The sequence below is a fragment of the Bufo bufo genome, chromosome 1 (genome assembly GCF_905171765.1).
Source record: "Bufo bufo chromosome 1, aBufBuf1.1, whole genome shotgun sequence".
In the NCBI taxonomy this organism is placed as follows: Eukaryota; Metazoa; Chordata; class Amphibia; order Anura; family Bufonidae; genus Bufo; species Bufo bufo.
Genome location: NC_053389.1, coordinates 259832322 through 259859191, shown reverse-complemented (window position 1 = coordinate 259859191; position 26870 = coordinate 259832322). Strand labels below are relative to the sequence as shown.

General features: G+C 44.6%; 1 protein-coding gene across 5 annotated transcripts in view; it reads left to right on the top strand.

Moving 5' to 3' along the window:
• Positions 1–26870, top strand: part of ARHGAP8 (Rho GTPase activating protein 8) — a 126391-nt gene that overhangs the window by 36989 nt on the left and 62532 nt on the right. For 4 of the 5 annotated variants that reach the window (XM_040439146.1, XM_040439148.1, XM_040439147.1 and 1 more), the window contains exons 5-8: positions 3503–3634; positions 20790–20876; positions 23439–23537; positions 25537–25647. In XM_040439146.1, the coding sequence (XP_040295080.1) occupies positions 3503–3634; positions 20790–20876; positions 23439–23537; positions 25537–25647 (429 nt within the window). The remainder of the gene's footprint in view (positions 1–3502; positions 3635–20789; positions 20877–23438; positions 23538–25536; positions 25648–26870) is intronic. The other variant, XM_040439145.1, reaches the window with a different exon arrangement.

Here is a 26870-nt window from a genome sequence, read left to right as displayed (position 1 = left end):
AGGAACAAGAACAGCCTATGGATATGGCAGGAGAACTACACTAGTTCACACCTACCTGCCACAGCCTTGCTGACTGGATCCCGTGCTCACAAGCTGATGTCCAGACCATACATAAATGGATACAGCAAATACACATACACACACAGGAACCCAGATCCATAGCTGCATTAAACATGAAAGGAAAACAACATCAACTTAACATCACATATAAACATTTATGACCACAGGGGTGGCCCTCACTGGCAGATAGAATAAGGGACCAGGAGGGTGCCTCCAGCTTACAAACAAGGCTGGAGTACCCCTCAGACATCAGGTCTCAACTGAGGCTATATAGCCCAAAGTGGCCACACCCACACACAGACACACCCAGTGTTCACATACTAGGAAGGGAATTAACCCTTCTCACACCAGGGAAGGGAAGACAGCCACTTAAAGGGGAAGTGTACTCATAACATAAATACCGTGCACACCAAAACAACAAAAGTGCACACATACAAAGACAGGTTGCCTGGTGCAACCGCATGCACTTTACAGCAAGCTGCCTAGCACCAGCTCAGGCTGCTATACTGCCACATAGAGTTGTTGCGATACCAAATTTTTGATTCGGTTTCGATACCATGAAAAAGTATTGCGATACTCGATACCATTCGATACCACGCGAAAAAAATAAACAAAAAAAGCCACGTGCATTCCTCATTTTTAAAAATGGCGAATCGCGCAGTTTTTATTTTATTTTTTCTGTTCCGGCATTCACCACCTAGATTTTTTTTTTATATTTTAATAGTTTGGACTTTTCTGACGTGGCGATGTAATATGTTTATTTATATATTTTATATGTGAAATTGGGAAAAGGGGGGTGATTTATACTTCATATTTTAGTGTTTTTTTTTTTTTCACTTTTTATTTAATAACTATTTCCCCCCTTAGGGGCTAGAACCTGGGATCTTTCATCCCTTTTCCTATTCACCCTGATAGATCTCTATCAGGGTGAATAGGACTCCACACTGTCCCTGCTGCTCTGTGCTTTGTGCACACAGCATCAGGGATGTTACCATGGCAACCAGGGCTTCTGTAGCGTCCTGGCTGCCATGGTAACCGATCGGAGCCCCAGGCTTACACAGCTGGGGCTCCGATCAGAAGCTGCCACTGCACCACCAATGAGGGGGAGTGGAGAGGTCCCTGTGGCCACTGCCACCAATGATTTTAATACTGGAGGGTTGAGAGGGGCCGGCGCACTGTGCCACCAATGATTTTAATGGGATGGGGGGATTGAGGGGGGGGGCACACTGCACCACCAATGATTTTACCCCTTTATACAGGAGGCGGGTACTAGCAGATCAGCGGCAGTTAACTGCCGCTGATCGCAGCTCCCTGTCAGGGGCAGGGTGCCGGCAATGCGATTCTGCTGCCGGCACCCGCCTCCTGTATGTGTTAAAGACTGACTACTGTATATGAGTCCAGACTTTCACTATTAGGCCACACAGAGCGGCGCCCAGCGATGTCTCAGCACTCACCATTTAGTCCTGGGCGCCGCTCCGTTCGCCCGCAGTGCCCCATTACTGTCTCCTCTCCTGCTCCACATGCTGCTGATTACTATCGGAGCGATGGGAGGAGACATCAGCTTCACTAGTGGGCGTTCCTTCTCCCTGGCTGTAGCGCTGTCCAATCGCAGCGCAGGGAAAAGGAACGCCCACTAGTGAAGCTGATGTCTCCTCCCATCGCTCCGATAGTAATCCTATCATTGGGGGCGCAGTGCGCCCGCCCCTCCTCCGCCCCTCTCTTCTCATTGCCGCCCCTCCTCCCCCCCCTCTCTTCTCATTGCCGCCCCTCCTCCGCCCCTCTCTTCTCATTGCCGCCCCTCCTCCGCCCCTCTCTTCTCATTGGTGGCAGCGGCAGCAGCACAGGGGGAGGGAGGACAGCTTCCTTCTCCCCGTGCTGCTGAGAGAGAACATGAGCGCGCCGATAGCAGCGCGCTCATGTTCAGAGATACTAGACTGCGCAGAAGCGCAGCCCAGTATCGAAAAAACGGAAATCACGGTATCGTATCGATACCGGGACAAAAGTATCGATTGGGTATCGAAATTTCGATACCCGCAACAACCCTACTGCCACATACATTATGTTGCCAGCGGCAACCACAGGTGAGGCAACATACTACAGCCCTCACCTGTGATTGACAACCAGACAAGACCGCAGGCAACTGCATGCGGTTCCAGGAGTCACGGCCATGACCATGGTCGTGACAGATGTGGACCTGAAAAACGGTTGTGTGCATGAGGCCTTAGGCTTCTACATGCTTATCAGTTCTGGTCAGACCTGTTGCTAGAAAACACAGGCAAAAGGCCCTTCCATGAGGTGATGTCCCTATATAATGCTGCTGTTCCATTACAAAACTTAACAGAAGTGTTCTAGGTAGGAAATTATTTTTTTAATTAATCCTGGCAAAGCCTAGACATGGTACAGATTATTGCCCGAGGCTCTGAGTAAAAACCTGTATCCTCTAATGGCTTTCATGTCAGTAAAATGTCACAATACATTCTATTAAGTGAGGTTTAGTCACCCAGAGCATATGATGTACGCCGTGTGAAGCTTCTGCACAGTCGCAACCTTTTTTCCTTCATATTTAACATAAGGACATTTCTAATGTGTGATATTTTTTAACACTTTGAAATCTGACTGGAGCAACATTCTTGTATTATTAGTCTCCATACTGCGACATTCAATCGAACATATTCTGTAAGAATCCATGGCAAGAAACGTAAAATTGAGGCACGCTGAAGTACAGAATGGGCCTACAGCCTCCAAAATGGCTGACTATGATTGACTTTAAAGTGTTGCCCCATTCTGGCCTTCCATGGTGAGATGGAACCAGCCTAGGGAGGCCACTTGCTTCACCTCAAAAAGTAAGACCTAGATGTGAAGACCTTTTCAGGTGAGCTGCGTGGTGGCCCGCAGCATGTCTTTATTTTAGGCGACTCTTTACTAATGGCCGACTCTAGTGACTGACTGGGGTGAGAGACACCTCAGTCAGTCAGTTTTTGGCTGCAGTTCACGCTCAGACAGTTCAATGCTGCTGAGGGTGGAGCCTCAGAAAAAGAGGACACCCCAGTGTCCATCCAAGCCCTGCACCGGATTGAGGACAGGGAGCCAGGAAACTGGACTGTCCGGCCTAAAGCCAGAAGTCTGACCACCCTAGATTAGCCGCAGTAAGCGCAGGCCAGGGGAGACGGAGCGGCCGGTGCTGTTTCTATAACTCTCATAGCAGCAAGTCAGAGATACGCAAACAGCATAACCTGCTGGGCTACACTGTTTGTGCAGCTCTCATTCTCTAGTATAGGTGTTATGGAAACTTCCTATGGTTATGAAAGGCCGAGAAGGAACAACCCTTTAAGTTTCATGAGGAAACTAACAATTATTTGGGCCGATTCAGTGTTAAGTGATGGGGTGTGTGAAAAACATCTCAGAATAATTACCTCTTTTCATAATCATTTTTGTCTTTCAGATATCTGAAATACACATTAGACCAGTATGTGGAGAATGACTACACTGTGGTCTATTTTCACTATGGTCTAAACAGCAGGAATAAACCCTCGCTGAGCTGGCTACAGAGCGCCTATAAGGCTTTTGATCGGAAGTAAGTTACTTGTATGTTTTGATATGCGGTTGCGTATGCAGGGTTTCCTCAAGGGAAGGGTACTGTTATCTTATTATATGTTCAAGTCTCACTTTACACATAAAGACCCAGGAGTCACCAGACTGCTGTTATAGGGGGCACTCCAACCTACACAGGGAGCAGTCAAACGTACATAGCCAGACTGCTGTTATAGGGGGCACTCCAACCTACACAGGGAGCAGCCAACGTACATAGCCAGACTGCTGTTATAGGGGCACTCCAACCTACACAGGGAGCAGCCAACGTACATAGCCAGACTGCTGTTATAGGGGGCACTCCAACCTACACAGGGCGCAGTCAACGTACATAGCCAGACTGCTGTTATAGGGGGCACTCCAACCTACACAGGGAGCAGTCAGACATACATAGCCAGACTGCTGTTATAGGGGGCACTCCAACCTACACAGGGCGCAGTCAACGTACATAGCCAGACTGCTGTTATAGGGGGCACTCCAACCTACACAGGGCGCAGTCAACGTACATAGCCAGACTGCTGTTATAGGGGGCACTCCAACCTACACAGGGCGCAGTCAACGTACATAGCCAGACTGCTGTTATAGGGGGCACTCCAACCTACACAGGGCGCAGTCAACGTACATAGCCAGACTGCTGTTATAGGGGGCACTCCAACCTACACAGGGAGCAGTCAGACATACATAGCCAGACTGCTGTTATAGGGGGCACTCCAACCTACACAGGGAGCAGTCAATGTACATAGCCAGACTGCTGTTATAGGGGGCACTCCAACCTAGACAGTCAGAATACTGTTAAAGGTAGTTGTCAAAGCAACATAGTCAAACAGCTGTTATAGTGGGCACTCTGCTGGTATAGGGCCACTCTACAATATATAGCCAGACAACTGTTATTCGGGGTGCTACATTTACTGCATAGCTAGACTGTTATACAAAGCCATCAAGAACATAGCCACACTGCTGTTATAGGGGGCTCTCTACACTATGCAGCCAGACTTCTATTATAGGGGGTCCTAGACTACATAGACAGACTGCTGGTATAGGAGCCACTCTACTACACTATATAGCCAGACTGTTATTCGGGTGCTATACTTGCTGCATAGCCAGATTGCTTTTATAGGGGAGTGCTCTAGACTACATAGCCAGACTGCTGATATATGAGGCACTACAATACATAGCCAGACTGCTGATATAGGAGGCACTACAATACATAGCCAGACTGCTGATATAGGAGGCACTACAATACATAGCCAGACTGCTGATATAGGAGGCACTACAATACATAGCCAGACTGCTGATATAGGAGGCACTACAATACATAGCCAGACTGTTGATATAGGAGGCACTACAATACATAGCCAGACTGCTGATATAGGAGGCACTACAATACATAGCCAGACTGCTGATATAGGAGGCACTACAATACATAGCCAGACTGCTGATATAGAAGGCACTACAATACATAGCCAGACTGCTGATATAGGAGGCACTACAATACATAGCCAGACTGCTGATATAGGAGGCACTACAATACATAGCCAGACTGCTGATATAGGAGGCACTACAATACATAGCCAGACTGCTGATATAGAAGGCACTACAATACATAGCCAGACTGCTGATATAGAAGGCACTACAATACATAGCCAGACTGCTGATATAGGAGGCACTACAATACATAGCCAGACTGCTGATATATGAGGCACTACAATACATAGCCAGACTGCTGATATAGAAGGCACTACAATACATAGCCAGACTGCTAATATAGGAGGCACTACAATACATAGCCAGACTGCTGATATATGAGGCACTACAATACATAGCCAGACTGCTGATATAGAAGGCACTACAATACATAGCCAGACTGCTGATATAGGAGGCACTAAAATACATAGCCAGACTGCTGATATAGGAGGCACTACAATACATAGCCAGACTGCTGATATAGTAGGCACTACAATACATAGCCAGACTGCTGATATAGGAGGCACTACAATACATAGCCAGACTGCTGATATAGGAGGCACTACAATACATAGCCATACTGCAGATCTAGGAGGCACTACAATACATAGCCAGACTGCTGATATAGAAGGCACTACAATACATAGCCAGACTGCTGATATAGGAGGCACTACAATACATAGCCAGACTGCTGGTATAGGGCCACTCTACAATATATAGCCAGACAACTGTTATTCGGGGTGCTACATTTACTGCATAGCTAGACTGTTATACAAAGCCATCAAGAACATAGCCACACTGCTGTTATAGGGGGCTCTCTACACTATGCAGCCAGACTTCTATTATAGGGGGTCCTAGACTACATAGACAGACTGCTGGTATAGGAGCCACTCTACTACACTATATAGCCAGACTGTTATTCGGGTGCTATACTTGCTGCATAGCCAGATTGCTTTTATAGGGGAGTGCTCTAGACTACATAGCCAGACTGCTGATATATGAGGCACTACAATACATAGCCAGACTGCTGATATAGGAGGCACTGCAATACATAGCCAGACTGCTGATATAGGAGGCACTACAATACATAGCCAGACTGCTGATATAGGAGGCACTACAATACATAGCCAGACTGCTGATATAGGAGGCACTACAATACATAGCCAGACTGTTGATATAGGAGGCACTACAATACATAGCCAGACTGCTGATATAGGAGGCACTACAATACATAGCCAGACTGCTGATATAGGAGGCACTACAATACATAGCCAGACTGCTGATATAGAAGGCACTACAATACATAGCCAGACTGCTGATATAGGAGGCACTACAATACATAGCCAGACTGCTGATATAGGAGGCACTACAATACATAGCCAGACTGCTGATATAGGAGGCACTACAATACATAGCCAGACTGCTGATATAGAAGGCACTACAATACATAGCCAGACTGCTGATATAGGAGGCACTACAATACATAGCCAGACTGCAGATATAGGAGGCACTACAATACATAGCCAGACTGCAGATATAGGAGGCACTACAATACATAGCCAGACTGCTGATATAGGAGGCACTACAATACATAGCCAGACTGCTGATATAGGAGGCACTACAATACATAGCCAGACTGCAGATATAGGAGGCACTACAATACATAGCCAGACTGCAGATATAGGAGGCACTACAATACATAGCCAGACTGCTGATATAGGAGGCACTACAATACATAGCCAGACTGCTGATATAGGAGGCACTACAATACATAGCCAGACTGCTGATATATGAGGCACTACAATACATAGCCAGACTGCTGATATAGAAGGCACTACAATACATAGCCAGACTGCTAATATAGGAGGCACTACAATACATAGCCAGACTGCTGATATATGAGGCACTACAATACATAGCCAGACTGCTGATATAGAAGGCACTACAATACATAGCCAGACTGCTGATATAGGAGGCACTAAAATACATAGCCAGACTGCTGATATAGGAGGCACTACAATACATAGCCAGACTGCTGATATAGGAGGCACTACAATACATAGCCAGACTGCTGATATAGGAGGCACTACAATACATAGCCAGACTGCTGATATAGGAGGCACTACAATACATAGCCAGACTGCAGATCTAGGAGGCACTACAATACATAGCCAGACTGCTGATATAGGAGGCACAACAATACATAGCCAGACTGCTTTTAGTCATAATATAATGGTATAATAATAATAATAATAATAAGAGATGATCGAATCCCACGAAGTGGAATTCATTCCGAATTTCAGGATAAATTCAATTCACCTCGCAGCCGAATTTACTCGTGCTTCGTGCCAGCGAATCGATTTAACCTGAAATAGTGTAAAAAAAATGAAAAAATTCAAACTTACCTCCTCCATTTGCTCACGATGTGCCGCCACCCTCCATCTTGATTGAAGATCTCGGCCAAAATCATGTGCGTGTTGACGTAATCTCACGCCGCACGAGATTTCGCTCCAGATCTTCAAGCAAGATGGCGGCGGTCGGCCCGTCGCAAGCAAATGGAGGCGGTAAGTTTGATTTAATCTCTTTTTTATTGTTAATTTTACACTGTTTTTACAATCAGATGCGGCGATCATGTATGAGGAGTACAATGACGGGGGCGGAGCTATTGCAGCTCCCTGTCATTGCATCGTCTACTTACAAAAAAATGCGCTTTGTGACAAAGTAATTCGTCATTAAGCAAATTTTTTTGTAAAATTCAGTGAATCAGCCGAATCGAACTTTTCAATTATTCGATCATCTCTAATAATAATGTATAGCATATTATAATGTGTGTATTAATGTCCCATGAGTGCCCCATTAATTATAATACTTCCCCCTTGTAGTGCTCTGGCCTGTATTAATACCGCTAGTAGTGCACCATAAATTATAATTAGAGACTAGCTAATTTCTCAAAAATTCGATTCGGCCGGTTCGCGGAATTTTCCTCAAAAATTTGGTTTAATCCGAATTTATTTGCGGCGAATCACGTAAAAAAATTGCTATTTTCTGGCTGCAGAGAGCCTTTATAGTGGTGTAGAACACTGTGCCTTGCAGTAACACGCATAGGGAGTCTGCTGTGGTAGTGAAACAATACTGTGAGTCAGTATGACATGTAGATGACAGGCGTCGCTCTTAGAATCACTGCACACTTCACTTATTTGGGCATTCACGGGGCCAACACTGACCAAATAACTCAAATGTGAACTCAGCCTTACAGGTCAATGTTAGCGCCAGATATAAAGAATCGTGCAGAGGCCCAAGATCCTACTATAGCGTAAAAGAGCGCACTCCTTTTACACCAATTCACTGATTCCACATAGATTTCTATAGAACCTGTTGTATTAAACACTTATACAAGTAGAGCCCCCCCGACAGAGTGGAGTGGGTGTCAGCAGTAAGTTTGCGTTGACGTCACTAATTATTTTGCCCTTCCTCTGATCTGTCAGAACAATAACCCAAAACAAACGGATCCTGTCTGTGGAGCATCCGCCTTCACTCGGTCAGCATTTGGTCAGTAATCCATCAGTATTGCTAAGGCAAAAAAAACTGGAGTGGATCAAAACAAAAACAGAGATGACACGTGAATGGAATATTTGCATGTCTTTTGTGTTTTGTACCCACTCCTGCTTTTGGCTACCAAATCATAAGCCAATTCTGATGGAAAATAGGAGCGTCATGCAGGCCTTACAGCTGTTACATAGACAGGATCCGTTGTGCGTCTCATTTTTCCTTCCTTCTGACAGATCAGAAGAAGGGTCAAATAAATGATGATGTCAGCCAGGCCGAAAGGCAAAATAGTGGCCCAGTCCTGAAGTGGGGAGGGTAGGAACAGCATGAAAATTCCACAGAGTGGCCCTATGACATAGTGGTGAGATTGAAGCAGCATGAGGAGACCACAGAGTGGCCCAATGACAGAGTCTGGAGGTGGCAGCAGCATCAGGAGGAGGCCACAGAGTGGCACAATGACAGTGTGGAGGTGGCAGCAGCAGCATCAGGAGGCCACAGAGTGGCACAATGACAGAGTGGGGAGGTTGGTGGAAATACCAGTACCAGCTGAAGATGGGTGAAAGAAGGAGCACTTGGCATCAGATGTGTGGCATCCGGCGGGTGGCAGCATCAGAATAGTAGCTGAGGCAGGTAGTCAGAAGAAACCGGTCTCTTTTGTCAAAGTGTTGGTGTGGCACCATGGATGATCTAGTCTGATGCATCTTGACAAAGGTCAGTCTCTCCACATTTTGGGTGGACAGGCGAGTTCTTCTTGGGGTAACTATGGCCCCGCCACACTAAACACCCGCTCTGATGCCACACTACTGGCCGGGCAGGACAGCTTTTCCAGGGCAAACTCTGCCAGTTGAGGCCACAAATCCAGTTTGGCTGCCCAGTAGTCCAGCGGATCTTCAATGTGGGGTGGCAGGGTGCTATCCAAGTATGCCACCACCAGCTGGTTCAGGTCCTGCTCCAAGTCTAGCTGCTGCTGCTGCTGGTGAGTAGTTTCTTCAGTAGGCGTGTGAAGAAAGCTGCTCATCATCGACTCTAGACTCAAGTTGCTGCTGATGGATCCTAAACTGCTCCTACCGCCACACCCTGCCACCACAACCATGGCAGAGGAGCGTAAGCACAGAGGGCCCCTCAGGGTCAGACCTGAGAGAGGATGTATGATGGCGCAGATTGGCAGCGGCCAACTGACTACATATGATGTCTCTAGTTGCTGCGGCGGGCTGGACCACTACATCGGAGCCAGGTTCTCCCAAGCCACTTTATGGTGACGCTGCATATGTTGACGCAGGGCCGTGGTGCCAACATTGGCACCCTGGCTACGCTTCACCTTCTGCCCACAGATTCTACAAATGGCTATGTTCACCTCCTCTGTAGTGATGAGCAGCAGGGGCAATATTCTAATTCGCAATATTTCGCAAATATTTTGTTGAATATTCACGAATTCGAATATTCGTTATATTCTACATTCTTTTTTTTTTACTCGAAAATAGGCAAGGTAATGATCGCGTAATATGTGAATATTACGTGATCAATATAGGCGTGTGTCAAAAACTAATATATAGCACTGTAGAATATAGTGCTATATATTCGTTTTTAGAATATTCAGCATTTTTTCCATCTGAACACGATTGGCCCAAAGGAATTTAAGCAGGAAGGAATCATGACTTCAGATAGAAAAAAATTACAAATATTCAAAAAAACGAATATATAGCACTATATTCAATATAGTGCTATATATTCGTTTTTTAGAATATTCGTCATTTTTATCCGTCTGAAGTGAACACTGAACACTGTTCATTATTTTTTTCCATCTGAAGTCATGATTCCTCCTTGCTTAAGTTGCTTGCGGGCCAATGACTCATTGGCCCACAAGCAAGAAGCAGGGAGGAATCATGATTTCAGATGAAAAAAAATGCTGAATATTCGAAAAACGAATATATAGCACTATATTCAAAATATTCGCAAATTCTCAAAGTTGTGATATTCGAGATAAAAATTTGCTTTTCGAATATTCGTGCTCAACACTACTCTGGCGGCTTAACAAAAACTGCCACGCCACTGAGAAGGTGGTTTTACCCCCAACACTCCGCATTGACTGACTGCTACCATCGCTGCTTCCGTGAACCCCTGCACCACTACTTTCCAGACAGGTAGGCTCCTGCGAAGCCACATTTGGCTCCCGACCTCCCACTGCTGCCACCCTGCTGACTCCTGGCCACGCTAGTGCAACGGGCACCTCCTCCTAGGGCCCTTCCTATCACGTCCCAGGTGTAGGAAATGCTGAGTGGTATGTTGCGGTCTAAAATGTCTCTTTATGTGTGTCACGGTGCTCCTACCTGGATACGGCTGGACCCCAGGCTTTGGCTCCGAAGCAATAAATAGGGGGAATAATTGAGGGACAAAAGAATAACTTGAGTACACCCCTTATTATGTGCCAGTAGTCCCCCTTATGTGCCAGTAGCCGCCCCTTATCATGTGCCAGTAGCCCCCCTATGTGCCAGTAGCCCCCTTATCATGTGCCAGCAGCCCCCCTTATCATGTGCCAGTAGCCCCCCTTATCATGGGTCAGTAGCCCCCCCATCATGTGCCAGTAGCCCCCCTTATGTGCCAGTAGTCGTCCTTATGTGCCAGTAGCCCCCCTTATCATGTGCCAGTAGCCCCCCTTATGTGCCAGTAGCCCCCTTATCATGTGCCAGTAGCCCCCCTTATGTGCCAGTAGCCCCCCTTATGTGCCAGTAGCCCCCTTATCATGTGCCAGCAGCCCCCCTTATGTTCCAGTGGCCCCTCTTATGTGCCAGTAGCCCCATATCATGTGCCAATAGCCCTCATATCATGTGCCAGTAGCCCCCATATCATATGCCAGTAGCCCCATTATTATGTGCCAGTAGTCCCCCTTATGTGCCAGTAGTCACCCCTTATCATGTGCCAGTAGCCCCCCTTATGTGCCAGTAGCCCCCTTATCATGTGCCAATAGCCCCGCCATGTGACAGCAGCCCCCTTATGTGCCAGTAGCCCCCATATCATGTGCCAATAGCCCCCATATCAAGCGCTCATCTCCTGCTGTGCCCTGCCGCCGGCCGACCCCACTTGTCACCAGGGCCGCGGCCTTGCGGCACTCAGGCCTGCCGGCCTAACAGGAAATTTCCCGGTATCCCGGCAGGCCAGTCCGGCCCTGATTACGACCACTAGATGACACCGGGAGCTCAGGCCTCTCTCTGAGACTCCTGCTGCCACGCCCTCTTACTCTGCTAGGGGGTGCTAGTCAGCACTGACTGATTCATGTGCATAACAAAACACAAGGTACATATTAAAATATATAACACTATATAACAACTAAATAAACTGACTAGGGTCTCTGCTGCACTGGTTTCTGCTGCACTGGTCTCTGCTGCACTGTACTGTATTTTTCGCCCTATAAGACGCACCTAGGTTTTAGAGGCGAACAATAAGAAAAATTTTTTTCCATTACACCTTAGGTCAGACCAGGAATCAGACCCCCAATGTTAATCAGACCTCTGCTGACAGCCCTAATCAGACCCCAATTTCAATCAGACTTCAGATCAGACCTCCAATACTTCAGATCAACTCCCCAACCTTTATCCAGCTATCAGCCCCCATGTCAGCCATCAGCCCCCATGTCAGCCAGCCATCAGTCCCCATGTCAGCCATCAGCCCCCCATGTCAGTCATAAGCCCCCATGTCAGCCATCAGCCCCCCATGTCAGCCAGCCATCAGCCCCCCATGTCAGCCATAAGCCCCCCATGTCAGCCATAAGCCCCCCCATGTCAGCCATAAGCCCCCCATGTCAGCCATAAGCCCCCCATGTCAGCCATAAGCCCCCCATGTCAGCCATAAGCCCCCCATGTCCGCCATCAGCCCCCCATGTCAGCGATCAGCCCCCCATGTCAGCCCCCAGCCCTTATGTCAGCCCACAGCCCTCATGTCAGCCATAATAAAAAGAAAAAAAAAAACACTTACTTCTCCTGCTCCTGGACGCCGCCGCTCCTCACCATTGCGATCCTCTTCATCCTGCTGTCAGCTGTGTATCGCGGCGCACAGTGTGAGGTCACAGAGTGCCCTCACGCTATGCGCAGCCCTGCACAGCCGATAGCTGAGCCGAGGACCAGGAAGCGGTGAGTACAGATCCTTCACCGCTTCCTGGTCCTCCGGTACTAATGAAGCGCTTCCATAATGGAAGCGCTTCATTAGTACCGCTTTAAAGACGGCCCTGATTGCCGCGGCCCGGCAAACAATCTTCCAGGGCCCGGTCCTCGGCCGCAGCCCGGCGGTTGGGGATCGCTGCTTTAGAACATATAACTGCACTGCAGAACGGCAAGTAATATGTATTTTTTGCCACTAATACATGCCAAAAAGTGCTTTAGAACATATAACTGCACCGCTGAACAGCAAAATATATATTTTTTTGCCACTAATACACGCCCAAAAGGGCTTTAATGTTCTCACTTCACCATACAACGGCAAATACTTTTTTTTGTGCCTCAATACACGCCAAAAAGGGCTTTAGAGCATATAACTGCACCGCTGAACGGCAAATATATATTTTTTGTCACTAATACACGCCAAAAAGGATGTAATTTTCTCACTTTGCCACACAATGGCTAATAAGCCCTTTTTTCCCACTAATACAAGTCAAAAAATCCTTTAGAACATATAACTGCACCGCACAAGTGCAAATAAGACGTAGAAATATTTCCTTGTAATAAACCCTGTTAATGGCTGTATGAAACAGCACTTGAACTCCAATAATAAGAACGGTTTGCTGGAATTACAGAGCTGTGTAATGGCAATTTGGATCTCCAGTAAGTGCAGCAAGGTGTAATAGGATTGTTCCTATTACTCTGGCTGTAAACTCCCCTACTGAACTCTGTTCTACTTCAATACTGTGGAATGATTCCTCCCTATCCTTTCCCTGACCTTCTATACAGCAAAATAAAATCCTGACAGGAAAACTCACCAATGTGTGGTATAGGCAAGTGCCAGAGCTCAATGTTTATTGAGATCCTGCCCCCTCATCTACCTAGGCAGCTCTGCAAGTGGAGACAACCAGGTTACTGTATATGCAATAGGCCCACTACGGCCACGCCTTGGGTATCCCTCGCACCTTAGGAGGTTTCTACAAAATATGTCCCTCTTATAGAGCAAGTAAACGTGATGCCAGCTTCGGTTAAACAGCGGAAGCACAAGGCTCCCTTTGTAGATTGTAATGTTGTTACCCAGAGGTAGGATTGCCAAAGTGGTGCAGGGTGTTATGGACATGTGTCACAATGTTCCTACCTGGATATCCGTGGATCCCAGATATGATGTGGTCCAAAGCAGGGCAAAAGGGATAGGTGAATTGGATGATGGACAAGGGGAATAAATGGAGTCCAGACTTTGGAGTAACGTTGAACAGTTACTTTACTTTGCATAAACTGGTAATCCAGCAGGTATTGGCTTAACTTTGGCAGGCAAATTCTTCTTCTGCAGCTATCTCAGCTCTGCTATGCGGTAGCTAAATAAATAGGAAACTCTTCCTCTTCTGCTGGAACTTAAGTTAGCTGTAGTTTGTAGTCTGTCTTATAATACTAGGAACTTCTTGTTCTGGCTTTAGAGTACCTCAAGCTTTGGCTCATCTTGAAAGGAGGCAATGCGAGCCCAGGAGGGGACAAGCAACCATGTAGACTTCAGAGGCAGGGCCTCTGGTCCTAGCAGAGCAGGCAGCGCGCTGCTAGCCAGCACACAACTTCTCCCTAAGGAGGGCAGACTAGAACTCCTCACTAACTATCTAAACTCCTCCCTCTAGCTACAGAGGGCTGGAAGGAACCAAACGATTCCTCTCCAGGAAAGCTAACACTGCCAATGTCGTTTCTGCCATCTGCTGGTGGACCAGGTTATTACACTTGAGCATAATAATTTCAGGAATAAATATGCACGTTATCAGGCTATGACACAAAATACATCAGATATTATGTATTAGCACATGTAAATTGTAGCAAGGTGTCAAAAGAAGTAGTAATGGCACTCTGGGTCATTACATATACTGTTTAGCAGTAAGATCCTGAGCACCCCCTAGAGACAGTCAGATTCTGCATTTAACTTTATGCAGAGAAGTTGAAGCTCTGTTTGAGAAAATGGAGCTCTAAATGCTATAAAGATATAAAATATTAGACCTAACAATCATTTAAAAGGTGGACATTGACTTTAAGACACCTTCTTATTTCTTGCACTATGTTCTTGTATCCTGAGGAGCATCTTAAAGGGAGTTTGTCATCAGAAAATGACCAAATGACCTATTGTTTAAATTATGCTATGTTCATTTTTTTTGAATTTTATTTTGTACTTTTTAGATGTCACTGTCTATTTTAAAAAAAAAATAATTAAAAAAATATATAATTCTGCAATTTTCTCACATTGGCTACTACTAGGCCTAAAATATACTAAGACTTACTGTCTTTTGAGAGAATACATGGGTCATAGACGCAATGGACAGGAGCTCACCCCACAGACTCATATTGGAGAGTTTTCTAGGCATGCTCTGTGACCGTACAAAGGTCAGGAGAGAGTAGACAAGCTGTGATATCATCTATTGTGAATGGTGTGTTATCTATGTAGAGGTGTTACTTGCCATTGTAATTCTTCCTGTGATGATAACAAGATATCTACTGAAAAGTTTCTTGTACCTTACAGTGAATCATGCTCTTGTGGCCAGTGTGAAGATTGCAGGATTATATAAAAAAAAATTAAATTTAGATAGCGATATGGGAAAAAAAAATCCTCAAATATACGTTTAACATAAAAATACACTGCCCGTCCAAAAAAAAAAGTCGCCACCAAAAATATTTCGTTGGACCACCTTTAGCTTTGATTACGACACGCATTAGCTGTGGCATTGTTTCGATAAGCTTCTGCAATGTCACAAGATTTATTTCCATTTAGTGTTGCATTAATTCTTCACCAAGATCTTGCATTGATGATGGTAGAGTCTGACTGCTGCGCAAAGCCTTCTCCAGCACATCCCAAAGATTCTCAATGGGGTTAAGGTCTGGACTCTGTGGTGGTCAATCCATGTGTGAAAATGATGTCTCATGCTCCCTGAACCACTATTTCACAATTTGAGCCCGATGAATCCTGGCATTGTCATCTTGGAATATGCCCGTGCCATCAGGGAAGAACAAATCCATTGATGGAATAACCTGGTCATTCAGTATGTTCAGGTAGTCAGCTGACCTCATTCTTAGAGCACATACTGTTGCTGAACCTAGACCTGACCAACTGCAGCAACCCCAGATCATAGTACTGCCCCCCACAGGCTTGTACAGTAGGCACTAGGCATGATGGGTGCATCACTTCATCTGCCTCTCTTGTTACTCTGATGCGCCCATCACTCTGGAACAGGGTAAATCCAGACCACATAACCTTCTTCCATTGCTCCAGAGCCAATCTTTATGCTCCCTAGCAAATTAAAGCCTTTTTTATGGTTTGCCTCACTGAATAATGGTTTTCTTAAAGCTACACAGCTGTTCACTCCCAATCCCTTGAGTTCCCTTCGCATTGTGCGTGTGGAAATACTCTTACTTTCACTATTAAACATAGCCCTGAGTTCTAATGTTGTTTTTCATTGATTTGATTTCACCAAACATTTAAGTGATCGCCGATCACGATCATTCAGGATTTTTTTTCCCGCCACATTTCTTCCTCGAATACGATAGGTCCCCACTATTCTTCCAGTTTTTAATAATGCGTTGGACAGTTCTTAACCCAATTTTAGTAGTTTCTGCAATCTCCTTAGGCTACTTTCACACTAGCGTTCGGAGCGGATCCGTCTGATGTTTCATCAGACGGATCCGCTCCGATAATGCAGACGTTTGCATCCGTTCAGAACGGATCCGTCTGCATTATTACTTAGAAAATTTTCTAAGTCTGAAAGTAGCCTGAGCGGATCCGTTCAGACTTTACATTGAAAGTCAATGGGGAACGGATCCGCTTGAAGATTGAGCCATATAGTGTCATCTTCAAGCGGATCCGTCCCCATTGACTTACATTGTAAGTGTGGACGGATCCGCTCGCCTCCGCACGGCCAGGCGGACACCCGAACACTGCAAGCAGCGTTCAGGTGTCCGCTCACTGAGCGGAGCGGAGGCTGAGCGTTGGCAGGCGGATGCATTCTCAGTGGATCCGCCTCCACTGAGAATGCATTAGGGCCAGATGGATGCGTTCGGGGCCGCTCGTGAGCCCCTTCAAACGGAGCGCACGAGCGGACACCCGAACGCTAGTGTGAAAGTAGCCTTAGATGTTTTCTTTGCTTGATGCATGCCAATGATTTGACCCTTTACAAACAGACTAATATCTTTTCCACGACCACGAAATGTGTCTTTTGACATGGTTGTTTAAGAAATGAGAAGCAACTCATTGCACCAGTTGAGGTTAAATAACTTACTGCCAGCAGAAAGATAATCGCCCATGCAGTAATTATCCAATAGGAGGCTCATAACTACAGTTGCAAGAAAAAGTATGTGAACCCTTTGGAATGATATGGATTTCTGTACAAATTGGTCATAAAATGTGATCTGATCTTCATCAAAGTCACAACAATAGACAATCACAGTCTGCTTAAACTAAAAACACACAAAGAATTAAATGTTACCATGTTTTTATTGAACACACCATGTAAACATTCACAGTGCAGGTGATAAAAGTATGTGAACCCCTAGACTAATGACATCTCCAAGAGCTAATTGGAGTGAGGTGTCAGCCAACTGGAGTCCAATCAATGAGATGAGATTGGAGGTGTTGGTTACAGCTGCCCTGCCCTATAAAAAACACACACCAGTTCTGGGTTTGCTTTTCACAAGAAGCATTGCCTGATGTGAATGATGCCTCGCACAAAAGAGCTCTCAGAAGACCTACGATTAAGAATTGTTGACTTGCATAAGGCTGGAAAGGGTTATAAAAGTATCTCCAAAAGCCTTGCTGTTCATCAGTCCACTGTAAGACAAATTGTCTATAAATAGAGAAAATTCAGCACTGCTGCTACTCTCCCTAGGAGTGGCCGTCCTGTAAAGATCACTGCAAGAGCACAGTGCAGACTGCTCAATAAGGTGAAGAAGAATCCTAGAGTGTCAGCTAAAGACTTACAAAAGTCTCTGGCATATGCTAACATCCCTGTTAGCGAATCTACGATACATAAAACACTAAACAAGAATGGATTTCATGGGAGGATACCACAGAGGGAGCCACTGCTGTCCAAAAATAACATTGCTGCACGTTTACAGTTTGTACAAGAGCACCTAGATGTTCCACAGCAGTACTGGCAAAATATTCTGTGGACAGATGAAACCAAAGTTGAGTTGTTTGGAAGAAACACACAACATTATGTGTGGAGAAAAAGAGGCACAGCACACCAACATCAAAACCTCATCCCAACTGTGAAGTATGGTGGTGGGGGCATCATGGTTTGGGGCTGCTTTGCTGCATCAGGGCCTGGACGGATTGCTATCATTGAAGGAAAAATAAATTCCCAAGTTTATCAAGACATTTTGCAGGAGAACTTAAGGCCATCTGTCCATCAGCTGAAGCTCAACAGAAGATGGGTGTTGCAACAGGACAACGACCCAAAGCATAGAAGTAAATCAACAACAGAATGGCTTAAAACAGAAGAAAATACACCTTCTGGAGTGGCCCAGTAAGAGTCCTGACCTCAACTCGATTGAGATGCTGTGGCATGACCTCAAGAAAGCGATTCACACCAGACATCCCAAGAATATTGCTGAACTGAAACAGTTCTGTAAAGAGGAATGGTCAAGAATTACTCCTGACCGTTGTGCACTTCTGATCTGCAACTACAGGAAACATTTGGTTGAAGTTATTGCTGCCAAAGGAGGTTCAACCAGTTATTAAATCCAAGGGTTCACATACTTTTTCCACCTGCACTGTGAATATTTACATGGTGTGTTCAATAAAAACATGGTAACATTTAATTCTTTGTGTGTTATTAGTTTAAGCAGACTGTGATTGTCTATTGTTGTGACTTAGATGAAGATCAGATCACATTTTATGACCAATTTGTGCAGAAATTCATATCATTTTAAAGGGTTCACATACTTTTTCTTGCAACTGTAATTGCTTAGTTAAATCCAGGTGCCGACTTATTTTTTGGACACAGTGTGTGATCGAAACAATAGGTCTTTTTCTGATGACACATTCCCTTTAAAAGCTGCTTGGGTGGAGCTAGCCTTTCAGCTTGTTATATCTCCACTTTTCAGCTTCTCCGGCCTATTATTTTTTATATTTAATGAGAATGCAGATGAGTATCTCAGGCCGCCTTGTGTGCAGAGCAGATCCATTAAACAATGTATTTCATCTTATTTGGATGGAACACTATTGGCGTACACAGCATTTTCGATGAAAGGCTTTGATGGCCTCTTTTGTCCCTGTCTGTTTTGCTGACTGTTCTGTTACATGAATCTTCAAATCGCAGTCCTCGAGACTTCATAGAGACTTTTGATAAAATGGACCCAATCATTTCACTGTCACTGTGAACCACAAATCTCAAATGTAAGGTCTTCAAAGTGAGATGAGAATAATGGAACTGAATGTGTCTGTCCTGCAACTGGCAAATCAACGATGGCATAGTATCCTATATTAGTGTTTACTTACTATACAGCTATGATTTTCATCTGTTTGTGAAAGTTTAAGGTTTCAATGCTTTTCTTATTTTCCAAAATATATTTGTTGCGGCCCCAGAGGAGTAGAGGATGGGAGTGGTAAAGGCTCTGGCTGCAATATTTATTCACAGTGGCAATCCTCACACCGATGCTCCTTAAGGCCAGGGCATTGATAGGAGGGCACACCCTTTCTTCCTTCAGGCCACACTCTGATGTTGGGGCTCCTGCCTGATGGTAGTTGGGGTGCCCTCAGTGTTGCAAGTCTGGTGCAGATGCAAGGCAGCAGGTGTAGGTGCAGTGGCTGGCGTATGGTGCTGGAGTCAGTAACCAGGCCACTTGTAGAAAATAAATAAATCTCTCTTTAGTAAAGTGCAGAATGGGAGTTGTAGTACATTCAAGTATATCAAGGCACAGTTCCAACAATTTACAATGCTAATCTCTTCCCAATAGCTGTATATAGGCAAACAGCAACAACAATGATAATAGGAGTAGTAGTACCTAAGTTCCTTCTAAACACTTAGCAACCTTACCAAGATGATCACAGGTGTGCAAAACTTTGAAAAATGTGGTAGGCATCCTAGACTACAAGACCTCCATACACATAGCAAGGAAGTATGGTAGGTACCAGAGACTACAAACCAGCCACATACAAAACGTCTCACAATCAGCTCTACAATTTCTGACTTAGGGTTGCAGATCATCAAACGGGCTGCCAAACCGTAATTTAAGTGTGAAAGATGCCATTAACTGTTAATCCTTCCAAAAGCAGTAAAGTCTCAATATTGGCCATAAACAGCGAATACATTACTAGTATGTATGGCCTTGTCTTCCTGGACTGTCTGTGAATGTCATCTCAAGCTTTCCCGCAGGGATTGGTGCTGAACTTGCATCCCTTTCACAGACAGGGCTAAAACTCAGAAGTGACTGAAAAATACTCACTAGAAAGCTCCTCTCTCAGAGGGGAAAGCTAATTCCCTCTGCTAAGTCAGGGAACACTAAACAGTGCAATCTACAGACAGCTCTTGTGAATACATACAAGACATAATACAAAACATGAACAGATTAAATAACATCACATAAAGAACAAATTTGCAAGTACCCTGTTCTACAGTACTGCACATTCAGTATCAATTCACATGATCTCTGCTTGCTGTCATTTAGTAGGAACATGAATGTTTTACTTCCAGAGACAGAACCCTGTCCTGCACATGTGATGATCACACAGGTGCATGGCTTATTACATACCACAGCTCTGTATTATGTGTGTCCATCACATCACTATGAAGCTATTAAAAGGGTTCTCCAAGTTAAGGTTCTCACTGCATTTGGTTGGTGAGAAGTGTAATTATCCAGGTCCAATTAAAGGTATCCCATTAGGACAACCACTGTCCATATGCCCTATTAGGGCACACATACCACATAGGCTTAGATCCCCATGTTCAGGACCCCGTTTTATTCCTTTCTTTGTTCTACTAGGTACAAGAAGAATCTGAAGGCTCTGTATGTGGTTCATCCAACTAACTTCATCAAAGTCTTGTGGAAGATATTCAAGCCAGTCATTAGGTGAGCACAAAATAGTGAGTACTGTAGACTGTGTAGGTGTTGGTAGGTCTGTGTGTAGAAGTATGTGCACCAGTGTGTGCTCACTATTTTCACATTCAGATATTTCAATACTGGTGGGGCTGTGTAGTTGTCTGGTCATTCAATTTTCTGTATTAAAGGAAATGACCCATTGTTTAAATTTAAGATTTTGTCAAAAAATATTAAATGTTCAAAATATTCCTAAAATTGTGCAGTTTTTGCACTGACCACTGGGCTTTAAAATATTTAGACTTCCTGTTCTTTGAGAACAGCCACCATGTACCATAGATGCAATCGACAGGAGGGACTTCATTGACTTCTGTGGGAGTAGATGAGCTGTGACATCATCTATTGTGAATGGAGGATCCTCTGTTAGATAGAGGGGATATCTGTCATTGTAATGACAATGTGGTCGCTGCTGAAAAATGACCTGTACAGAACAGGAATATTAGGCTTAGTGGTCAGTGGGAAACCTGCAGAATTTTAGCATTTTTCTTAACATAGCGTTATGAAAAATTAAAACAAAAATCTAAAACATTCAAAAAAAATATGTTAAACATAAAACGTTAAACAATAAGTCATTTTTTTGACGACTCATTCCTATTAAGGATGATATTGTGGTCCTTCACTAAATGATACATACTATACCTATGTTTTTTTCTCTCCATTCATTGTATTAATTGCTTTGTATATTACAGTGCCAGTAAGGCTACTTTCACACTGGCGTTTCTGGGTCTGCTTGTGAGATCCGTTCAGGGCTCTCACAAGCGGCCCAAAACGGATCAGTTCAGCCCCAATGCATTCTGAATGGATAAGGATCCGTTCAGAATGCATCAATGTGGCTGCGTTTGGCCTCCATTGCGTTTTTTAGACGGTCACTAAAACGCAGCTTGCAGCGTTTTTGTGACCGTCTGACTATGCAGAGCCTAACGGATCCGTCTAGACTTACAATGTAAGTCAATGGGAACAGATCCGTTTTTCACTGACACAAATGGTGCAATGGAAAACGGATCTGTCCCCCATTGACTTTCAATGTAAGTCAAGACGGATCCGTTTTGACTTAGACTTTTTTTTTTTTATGAATAATGCAAACGGATCCGTTATTAACGAATACAAGCGTTTGCATTATTCGTGCGGATCCGTCTGTGCAGAAGCAAGACGGATCCGCACAAAATGCGAGTGTGAAAGTGGCCTAATATGACAGTCTGGCACTGCTCGAGGACCTACAGAAGGGAACGTCAACTTACTGCACTCCAGGTGTTCGGAAACTACAACTCACAGAGTGCTCCATTCACTTCTAAGGGAGTTATGAGAACAGCCGAGCAAGTTTGCATGCTGGGAGTTGGAGTTTCACAGCAGCTGGAATGCTGAAAGTTGCTGATCCATGACATAGAGGATTAGGAGAGCCCACAGCTTAGTGCACCATATATCTGAATGTCTGATTGGTGGGGTTCAATATCTGAGACCTCCTCCAATCAGCACAGTGAAGAGGCCATGTCCTTCCTGTGAATTTGGCATTCTCTTGGCAGTATTTACACAAACAACCTCTGTGCCTTTGAAGGGAACAGAGTGCTTGCAGGAGTGCCACATCCCCAGAGGGCGGACTCCTACCAATCAGTGATGTCCAATCCTTAGGACTGTATTACAACAGATTATCTGACCAATATCTTTCCAATCAGACCAATAGTTTGTGTGTAACAAAAGATCTGTGTGTGTAAACGGCCATCTGACCAATGATTGGTTAGAAAATCTGTCAGATAATCTGTTGGTGTAATTCAGCCCATAGGAACCCTTTAAAAACTTTAAATAATAAAATGCTGGTTGCCTGCAGCTTCTACTAGAGGGAGCTTACTGAAAACGAAGACCACCCCTGCAGCAGCCAATGCAGGAGAAATGTAGCGTTGTATTCCAGCCATTGAAATGCATGACTGTCCATGTAACGTATGAACGCACTGGGTCAACCAGAACAGGACCCACACTTACACAATTATACTCTGTTCTGGCTGAAAATTGACCTCTGTATGGCGTTCGTTTGTCCCAATAGGGCTTTAGATAAATACTGAAATCTGAACTAGATGTAGAAGTTCCTTCTATAATGGCTTTTTCTTGGCTGGGACATAATCCTTTGCAACAGGCAGAAACAAACAGATTTCCACAGTTCATTCCATTTCTCCCATAGATTTTTATGTAATTATTTTGTTTTCTCGAGCCAAGCGTTGGGTGTGATAAGATCATCAGTGATCTCTAGGCTTCACGTGTAATGTGGAATACTCAGCATTCTGGAACCAATCTACCGTTCTTAGGACTTTCATCTTTCCCCTTCACAAATTAAATTCAGTGCAAATGACAAACTCTATAGGTGCTACAAGATATAACGTAATAATCTCCCTGTGCCAACCGCTGATAAATTAATCATGTTTGGAAACCTGATTTATTCGGGGTGATAACATTAACCCTTATGAGGAAAGCCTCGTCTGGCAGTAGAGGGAGCTCGATAAGACTTATGAACTCTCTAGACAGTAACTCTGGTCTTAATTTTTTCAGTCACAAGTTCGGCAAGAAGGTTCTGTACATGAATCACCTGAGTGACCTTCGAGAGCATCTGCGGTTCAATCGGTTGATAATACCACAGGAAGTCTTGCAGTAAGTGGCACGATATATGGTAGTTTTTACTTAATGAGGAACTATGCTTAAAACTGGAAACATGAAGCGTGGTAGACATTTATGAAGAGATTTTCAGTTCAGAAGAAATTTTACTTCATTTTGATATATTATACAAAAAGTTTAAAATACCTCCCTCTTCTGCTGATGTGGGCTCAAGGTGCCATACGAACACAGCTACCCCACCCATGAGGTACAATAGTGTTACAGAAGTTGTTTCTCCATAGCCAGGAGCATATATGCTGTAGAGGTAGCACATTTGACTGCAAAGGGACCGCTGAAGTGGTAGAGCCCATAACAGATTGCTAACATTCCGACTTTTAATTGTTGGTGAGAACCCAACCCCACATAGGGATGTGGTCACCACAAGTGCTACAAAGCTATCAAACAAGGAGATGGAAAATGCACTGTGGTCGTGAAAACGGGATGGGAGAATCAGGGCTTCTTGTTACGAATGAGAGTGTGGTGTGCACAAAGCCCCAGTGGAGCCAGTGCAGAGGATGTGAGTGGTAGTGGCCAGGGGCGTAGCTATAGGGGGTGCAGAGGTAGCAGTCGCTACCGGGCCCAGGAGCCTGAGGGGGCCCAAAGACCCATGTGCCACTTAAAAAGACACTGGTATTATAGAAAGTGCATGCAGGTCAAGTTAAACCTCTGGCTGGAGGGAAGGGGTTAGGTCAAGAATTTGGCATGGTGGAGGGGGGTTGGGCGTTTAAATTTTTGCCTCAGACAGCACGAAGGCTATGCTTCCCTGACCCTGCTCACAAAGCACTGAACTTATGCATCGGGGCCCATAAGCCTTTAGTTACGCCCCTGGTAGTGTCCCTGATTAGATTTTGTGTCATGATGTACTTCCTCAGGCCGTCGTTTCCTGGGGTTTTGTGCAGTGAATAAATGACATGAAGGAGACGGACAGAGATCATACAACAAAGAACGTATTCCTTTACTGAGTACAACAACAAACAGCAGCACATCCAGCAGCAGTTCGTACAAAGTGCAATCCACCCAGATAATGGGGTATGATGGCTGGCAATGTGGCAGAAGTTTGCCAGCTGACAATGTCTCTCTCCTGATTCTCTTCCCTATGGCTGTATTCTGGCACCTGTGGCTGTAAGTTTCTACTGTATGATGCAGGCTTCTAGCTATGCCTGTCCTGAACTGTGGTGATGTCTGAACGTGTTTCCCGTCTCCTAGCAGCAGAGTCTGTATAGCTTGTTTGCTTTATCACTCTGCTGACACAAATATACAGTAGCTTACAGATCTTCTGTAGCCTGGGATCCTGCCCCCTCTCTGGGGCAGTGTTTCCTCTATATGACCTGCCTCTGTGGTCCTTATAGCCTAGAGGAGCAGGAGCTGGATCCCTCACTCTCTCCTTTCTCACTCTTCTAACTAGTTCTGCCCCTCTCTTGACAGAAAGTCCAACAACCCACTCCTACCAAGAAGTCCCATTCCTGTTGCCAAAACACTGCCAACTTTACCCCATCTGCTGGTGAACAAAGTATATAGCATGACATTACATTACATTACGCTACAAACCATTTACAAAAGTAGTACCCCTAGGTCTGGGGTCCTACAGGTGTTGTACCAAGCAGCTCTAGAAAGTCCTAGTTTTATGTCTGCTGTGGGGCATCCAATCAATATCGCTACAAATCATGAAACAAAAAGGTTAACAAAGTATTATCCCAAAGGGGATAATCTCTAGAGCAGTATTGTTTGGCCTCTACTGTATCAATATAAATTTGACTTCATGGATTAATACTTACCTGTGCAGTGTCTCAGCAATATCCTTAGTGATAATTAAAGTTGCAGGAAGGTGTTTTCACACCTACTGTATGTTGGAATATTTTCTGGTTTTTATTTCTCTATGCAGTCAAATAATAGAATGACTAAAAAGTTAGACAACTATAAAAATAACATATTATTAAAAATTCCTGGTTGAAATAGGGACTGTATATATGCACTAATTTATTACCTTTGATCATAGACATGATACAAAACGATGTGTTCAACAGAAAGGAAGACCCCCACCTGTTAGTAAAGCCCCTCCACCTCGTCCTCCGCTTCCAACACAGCAGTTTGGCGTCAGTCTTCAATAGTAAGTTTTATATGTTTGTCTAGTTACAGTCATAGTCACTGTATTTTATGTCTCCAATGCATCTAAACTAAAAAATTAAGCAACTTTGCTAACAGTGTTGTTAAAAATGTAATATAGTTTTGTGTATACAGCTCCTATGTGGACCTATGTGTCTCCCTATTTATAGACTAGAAACAAGTCTGTGTAGCCTGGAGTAGTACATGATGGCACCATTCACTCAAAATTGCTTTGGAGTATTTTGCACACATATTTTCCTGGATTACCAGGATATATGTATATATGTAGGGGAGTAGAGGTAGTCTTTGTCAGTTAACAGTAGTGCACTCATGTGCTTGAGGCGCAGTCTACCAGAGATCTTCTGTAGAAGCCTGGATCCTCCACATTTTGGTTTTCCTCATGTTTTGGCTCATGTGTTGGAATGGGATGGAGTTTACATAAAGAGACGTGGCTACGTTTTTCCAAAGTATTCCTAATGCCCCCTACCCAGCCAAAGACAAAGCTGCCCATTTCCAGCTGCCTTTCTCAAATGTAATAGTCAGGGGCATAGCTATAAGGAAAGCAGGGGAAGTGGCTGCTTTGGGGCCAGAACTCAAGAGGGGCCCACCTAGGATGAGGACTAAAAGATTTTATTGTCAGGGCCCCCTCAACAGTATTATAAAATGACAATATATACAGTGACACTGTAGGAAACAGACTGGCTGCTGGGCCTAGTCTCAGAGGGCAATCTGGACCAACCTCAATAGTTGGGGTAGTGCTGGGGGAGGAGGACCCTTTCAAAAATTAGTTGTGCGGCCCAGTCATTTCCAGTTACGCCACTGCAATCAGTCCTGCAGTCTAAGCCCAGGATGGGGGAAGGACAGGGAGATAAATGAAATGCCTCCATTAAAAAGGTAGAGGACTGCAAGATATATATTTTTAACCCTTTTGGATATAATTTAGAGCGCAATATCCTTAGGAGGCTATTAAAATAAGTATCCCAAGTCTTTTTTTTCTTTCTTTCATGTTTTTATCTTGTTAGTGCTCAGTATATAACAGAATAGTCATCTGCCCATTTCACACACTGTCCCATGCAAGATGCAGAACGCTGTGTTCCTGGGATTAGGGAAGAGAAATAATAATCAGATATTCTTGGATAATAAAATATTGAGCTTATTCACTTTCCATTGATCATGTTCCCTTGGTGAAGAGGTCATGTGTAGATTCCAGAGTGTGACGAGACCTCA